The sequence below is a fragment of the Papaver somniferum genome, chromosome 9 (assembly GCF_003573695.1).
Source record: "Papaver somniferum cultivar HN1 chromosome 9, ASM357369v1, whole genome shotgun sequence".
NCBI classification, from domain to species: domain Eukaryota; kingdom Viridiplantae; phylum Streptophyta; class Magnoliopsida; order Ranunculales; family Papaveraceae; genus Papaver; species Papaver somniferum.
This window is the reverse complement of record NC_039366.1, coordinates 130,820,765-130,827,862: the sequence shown is the minus strand read 5'-3', so window position 1 is coordinate 130,827,862 and position 7,098 is coordinate 130,820,765. Positions and strand designations below refer to the sequence as shown.

The following is a 7,098-nucleotide window of genomic DNA, read 5'->3' as shown; positions in this document are numbered from 1 at the left end:
GGGCAGAGAAATCTGTACCGAACCCAAATCTACCTTAGTAAATTTGAAACCAAATATCTGTCACTGTAATATGAAATCTATCTTCTAAGTATATTAATCTGTCCTATGACTTAAACTTGCTCCCTGCAAGAATGTATGGTTGTGGCGTTCTGCTAGTTAAGTTGGCGTTTCAGCCAGCATCAAGCGTGGGAACTCATGTTAGGTTCTCATTTCTGCCGTCATTCTTTTTTTCATTGCAGTTCAGGATTAAAGCAGCACAAGTTTAAAATGGATCACATCATTACCAGAAATCTTTTAGAAGCATCACTTTTCATTACAAAACTCGTGCCAACTTAAATTCCTTCGTATTTGCCTATTTGGTGTCATTTGTTTGTACTAAAACTGTTGAATATCTAGAAATAAATGAAATGTGATCATACTATAAGAATGTAATAACTAATTCAGAAGATTATTTTGATGATAATCTATAGTTTGGCATCTAATATATACATGAAGTTGGATACCAAATCCTAGAAGAATAAGAAAAATAAACTAGTCCATCCCAGTATCAACACACAGCATAGTCATAGTTGCTTTAAAGCATGCGTGCATATTGCTCCTTTCCTATCACCATAGCCTAATAACGAGAACAGGAAAAATGTAAAGTTAAAAGTCCACATAGTATAGGAATTTAGAGAATCTTTGTTTTTCCGTTCCTACAATCTTCACTTGTTCTAAGCTCGCTTCACCATAACCACCATTATTGCAGCAATTGTCAGCGCGATGAATGGAGCACCTTTAGCAGAAGTGCATTTCCATATAGAGTTGTTGGCAGAGTCGGTGTTGTTGATTCCTTCTACTGCAGTCCTGAAAATGTGCTGAAAGAACTCAGTTAAACTGCTAACCATAGCCAACACCTGTTCTTTAATCATATCAATTAAACTAATCAGCCCATTTGTCGCATTTCCAAATGATACTCCATCATCATGTTTCCTTTCAACCCCAACATCAGGAACATATTCATTCATGTTTGCTTCTGTTTAAGCACACAAACATAACCAAAATCAGGCATCATTAAAATTTTCAACAATGGGAACTTGTACATGCCTAAATCATATTATCTTACTTCGGTAAAATTCCATTAGCTCCTCATTCTTCATCACAGCTTCCCAAACATTTTTATCAGATGCTAGCGCAGCAACCACATTCTACCAAAGTGGAAAAAAAGAAAGTGAACCTTTTTGGAATATAGCACCATTAGAAGTTCATATACAAATGCAAATCCAACTCTATGAGAATGTGTGTGAATTCCTTGAAGTTATCTCTTCTCACACAGGTTTTACTCTAGTTACGTTAAGAAGTGAGTACCTGGACTTCAGGGCTATCTTGCAACAAAGCAAAAGCTTGGAAAGCTTGATTTGGCTGTGACGGAAACCCCACTGTTCTTTCACCAGGAGTGAAATATATCCTAAACAGACAAGTGAGATAAAACAATTCAGAAACAAACTAAACTCCAGTATAACAACTTCCAGTACTCATAAACAAGATGTGAAGCCAGCAGCAATTATTTGGCCGCATATATGGAAAGCTAGGTGTAAAGCAGCAGCATATAAAGACCTCACCGCAACAACAATACACCTCATTCGAACAGTATGACATCCAATGTTGTATAAACAACACCCCAAACTAAGACCATGGCAAACAGAACTGCATGATGTAAATGAAATCCGTTTCGGGCAACAGTGCCTGCTTTAATTTCTGTGGATGGTGCAATGTACCCGAAAACTACAGTTGCAGGTTATGTATAACATAAGTATTGTTTATCATGCAGGACACAGCAACAGACACAGGCACACAGCAGGATAAACTCATGCTATCCTGCAGAATTTTGTGAAGGATGCAGTGTTAACTCTCCTATTACTCTCTAGTGGGAAAAAACATGGGAGCACTAGAATAGTTAAAACGCCATAGAAATGTTGTCGCCGACATAGCTAGCTAGTTTAGTTATGCTTCAAAACATTGTTTCAACAAGTCTGGGTTTAAAAAACAAACAAAACCTTCAGTCTAGCATCCCTGTTATAGTATTTTCACTTAATCTGTATGCACAAACTTCTTGATGAAGGGTAAAAAAAGTCCCCCTAGTTTTCACTTTGGGGAAGTTTGAAACAAGAAACACAAGACAACTTAGCCAAGCTATCCCCACCTATATTTGAGATTAGTAACGAATCTCAGCCCAAACCCTTTCCACCATATTGAATCAAGATAATCCAAAATCAAATGAAATGAAACAAGAACAAAAATGGTAAAAAGTAAAAAAAAAAATACATACTTTCCCAAGGCATCTTTAAGATCAGAAGTGGCAGAATTAGCTTCATCAAGACTTGGAACAGATCCAAAAATGAAATCACCGCTACCAGTAGTAGTACAAGAATATGTTGAATGATCAACAGCAGCAGCAGCACCACACATATTATTAAGATCAACAATGATTTTTTCGCCATTATTACTCTCATTTATAATAAACTCCCAATCATTGACTTCATAAGAATACGAAGAAGATGGGTTCTTATTATTATTATTATGAAGTGATGAAAGATTAATGAGTTTAGGATTAAGATTTGACGGAGGTATAGCTGAATTACGAGCATTAACAACACGGTCAGCTAACGGAACAGGTGAAGATGGTAAACCTCTGTAATGATTACCGATTGCACCTATTCCTACTTTTGCTGTACTTCTCCATATTGCTCCTCCTCCTCCCATGATGAACCCTAATTCTTTGCCCTAATTTTCTTACTATTATTCTTCTTATTCTGATGTTATACGATCCGATGGACTCTCAAAGGCTTGTTTGTTTTCAGAGCGTCGGAATATTGATCGGTTGGGGTTGGGGTTGGCTTTAATTTGACGGTACACGTGTTATCATTTTGTTATGTGGTCAGTGATTGGTCGCGAGCAAAGAAAGAGTCGATGATTTTCTTCTTATCCAAAATCTTACTAAAAATAATTTTTTTCTTATTTTCCAAATTCTTTGGTTGATTATATGTGGTAGTATATTATATACTAGTTAAGTTGTGATTTTTGTTATGCGTTATCACATATGTAACATGGTTAAGTTGGGGCCTATGCCATTTAATTGGGGGTTATGCATTTCTTCATCCAACATGGATAAATTGAAGCCTATGCCACTTAATTGGGGCCTATGAATTTCTTCATCCACCCAATAAAGAATGATAAGGGGTGTCTAAAATATTGTAAAAATACTAAACTAACCCTTAAAGAAAGATTATTCTAACACAAATACAAATACAAAATCATAACTTAATTAACAAATACAAAAATCATTAATCAAAACTCAATTTATTTTTCAATTTCCATCAAAATCAAAACTTAATCTTAATCAATCACAAACAACAATCAAAGTCTTATTTTGTTGTTTGTAAAAAGAAAACCCAAAAACAGACAATTCAAGTGATTGAGTTAAATCCCTTTAAACCATTCCTTGTAAGAGATACTCTACAATGATTTACCTCTAAATCTTAAAAATTCACTCATCAAATTTTCTGAAAATTCACCCATAATCGATTTATATGTTCAGCACAGTAATCCGATTGTAATCTTAATCGGATTTTAATGTGAACCTACATAAACCGATTCTGGGTTAATGTGATGAACAACTATAATCGGATTACATTAATACACATATAAACCGATTCAGGATTCCTGTTCGGATCATTTTGGACCATATGTAATCTGATTGTTTAGTTAAAATCTCTGTACCCTTTTCTTCCAATAATCGGATTACATTATCCTCCATATAAACCGATTCTGGAAAAGCTGCAACAAACTAACTCCAAAATCGGACTCTATAAATGAATAAGAAGTCTGATTTTGTTACAAATTTCTATAAATGAGCCCAAGTTACCCAAAAAAAGAAAACCACTTTCATTCATTAAGGTTGGTTCAAGTTTGCAAAATACAATATAAGAAAGCGACAAAATATAAGCATCCGATAGATCAAGTTTTTAACATAAGGAAAATACTCATTCCAACAAATGGAGACCATCGAATTGATCCGGCACGATCAATTCCTCCCATCGCCTCATGTTGGGATCGTATATTTTTATCCACTCCTTGGTGACCTCCGAGACCTCATGAAACCCATCTACCTGTGGTAATGGACAATCATCACGTACTCTAAGACCGATATAATGTATGTTGTTATGGTTGAATAAAACAATTCTCCGATTCTTAAGCGATTCATCCCAAGTGGTGTGTTTTGGTGCGTATGTATAACATGATACCTTACCAAATAGATGAACAACCCAACTCCACGTTTCCGCCAAGAGATGGCCACATAAAGGCATACACATCCAATGATCTCGGGTAATTGGTCCATTCCCCCTTGGCCCTTGTACTCTAGCAACCAATTTTTCAAAAATCCCTTCTTTGTCTTGTCTTGTTTTTCCTTCCTTCATCATCGATATGTAAAATTACTTGTCTTCTTGTAGGCGCAAGGCCATCATCTTTCTAAAATATTGACATTGGGCTAGGTTCTCATCGTCCGCCAAACCTGTATGGCCTATTTGTTCCGATGCAACGTGATAACCACAATTCTCATCCGCATCCACGTCGTCGGTGGATAACACATAGCGCTTAATGATTTCAGGAAGTTTCGAGTAATACTCCTCGAATATGGTGTAACAAGTTCGATGGGGTCTACCTCGTTCATCTCTAGGAGTGCTTCCGTCACCAAGAGCGGCCCTTAGAGTCACCATAAAACCCTTTTGTCTTGTTTCTCCCTTCCATGCACGTGACCTTGATACTCGTGTTGTACTCGCTTGACTCTCTTGAGAAGGAACGAATAGATTGTTTGGCGCTTGACTCTCTTGAGAAGGATCGATTAGATCCACATGTTGCGAAGGAGTGCTACTAGTCCCACTTTCTCCCTTCTTTGGTCAACCCATTTTCCTCTTAGCCGGTGCCTCTTCATTCTCAATTTGTGAAGAAACGTTTGAAACATTTGTATTGGCTTGTGCGCTACTTGTCCCGCTTTCTCCCTTCTTTGGTCGACCCCCTTTCCTCTTAGCCGGTGCCTCTTTATTCTCAATTTGTGAAGTAACGTTTGAAACATTTGTCTTGGCTTGTGCGCTGCTTGTCCCGCTTTCCCCCTTCTTCGGTCGGCCCCTTTTCTTTGGAACCTTCGCATCTTCATATTTATCATCTTCATGCTCATGTTGACAAACGATTCTTTTATGACTCAATAACGGGTTTTTGCCGGTACTTATTGCAACCTTAATCTCTTTCCTTTCTTCCTTCCAATCCATGTTGGTAGGTGGTCTTCCAGTCGGCGGTAGCATCGTTGGTTCTCCGACCGGTACCATATGGGGGTTCGCGGCTAGTTTTAAGTCGTACATCAAAACTTTTCTTCCCAAACCATCCTTTTTTGCGAATTTCTCGATGATTTCCCTTCCAATATCCGTGTCCACAAAGGATTCGAGTGGTTCTTCGGTTGGGGGTGGTTTGAAAGTAAGTTGCTTACAAAATGGATCAATGATTTCAAAAGGAATTCCTTGTTGGTACTTTGCGATCATGTGACGACACGGAAATCCGAAGGCCGTCATCGTCATACATGAGCATTCAATTCTTCTTCTCCCCATCTCCTTATCCACATAATATTTTTAATCCTTCATCATAGAAATGATTGCCCAGTGAGACACCCTATAATTTAATTTTCTAATCAACCGATGGTGTTCCTTGTAGCTTGTGATGATTTTCATCCTACTCTCTTCCATTTGAGCGATTATCTTGATGATATCGGCCTTGGTGTATTCATGGATGGCTTCTTGTAATGTAACCACGGTGTTTTGGCTCCCTCGGAGCAAGCTTTTCAAACGTCCATGAGATCCTTCCGCGATACTTGTCGCCGCATTCTTGTAATGCATGTGTTGGTACGTGTAAGCATACAAAAATTTTTCCTTGTACGGATCCAACAATTCCTTCAAGCAATAAACCACACACTTCTCGTAATCTTTCTTTCATAGCCCAATAAAACTCTCCAAGTAGGATTCGAACTCGGCCACGGACGTTAAGTGTACCATTAAATCCCAATGATGTTGAAAATCTTCCATGGTAACCCATTCGCTTCATACTCCTATTGTCTTTTCTTCTTGTCCCCCTCTCTTTGTTCCGGAGTTAGTTTTCGAAGACGCTCATCTTCGGCCTTTTCCCGAGCGGTGCCTCTTTGTGGCTTTGGCTTTTGGATATGACCCCTACAATTACTTCTAATATTGCATTGTATGTGCCATGTGCAAAGAAAATGCTTAGCTTCCGGAAAAACCACTCCAATGGCATTCATTAGTGCTTGGTCCTTATCTTTTACTATGATCCTCGGAGTTTGATCGACACGATATATCTCCTTCAAGGTCTCTAGCATCCAAATAAAACTCACATCATTCTCCCGATCCATAAACCCCCATGATACCGTGAAAGTTTGCTTGTCGGAAGTATGGCAAGCAATGTTTAACAACGACATATTATACTTGTTGGTCTTGTATGTACAATCTATTAACAAAACTTGATAGAAGCATTGTGCCAACTTGATCATCTCCGGACGCGCCAAGAAAATACGAGTCACTTTGCTTTCCAATACTTGCTTCCTCATTGTGTATCTGTGTTGATCGGCTAACCATTGAGATTGTTCCATAGCCGCTCTACCATCCCATGACCTCCTCCTAAAGGCTACTCTTGCCATGTAAATTTTCCTCAAAGTGGAAAAGTTATCCTTATCATCCTCCTTAATCTTCCTAAGGATGTCACTTGGTTTACATGCTTTCATCGACCTCACCGTTTCCAATTGATGTGGTTTCAACCCACAAACGGCCGCGTGTCCAGCAAGAGATTTCGGATCATCATGATTGTGACAACCATTCATCACTTTAGAGAACTTGTATACCTTACTACCATCGGGTCTCTTGGGTCTATTAACTATAATCTTAAACGAGCCACCATACTTCTTTGATTTAGTAATGTATTCCCTTGTTGTCTTCTTCACGTACGGTATTTCCTTTTCCCAGTGACTTTCTTGCTTTCCACCTCTCTCACAAACAATTTCCAAAC

General features: G+C 38.3%; 1 protein-coding gene across 1 annotated transcript; it reads right to left on the bottom strand.

Moving 5' to 3' along the window:
• Nucleotides 1-399: 399 nt before the first annotated feature.
• Nucleotides 400-2,899, bottom strand: LOC113312599. The gene is made up of 4 exons (XM_026561341.1): nucleotides 2,309-2,899; nucleotides 1,348-1,447; nucleotides 1,106-1,187; nucleotides 400-1,015 (listed from the first exon to the last, which is right to left on the bottom strand). The coding sequence occupies exons 1-4, from the start codon at nucleotides 2,740-2,742 to the stop codon at nucleotides 714-716; spliced, it is 918 nt and encodes a 305-aa protein (XP_026417126.1). The 5' UTR covers nucleotides 2,743-2,899; the 3' UTR covers nucleotides 400-713.
• Nucleotides 2,900-7,098: the final 4,199 nt, after the last annotated feature.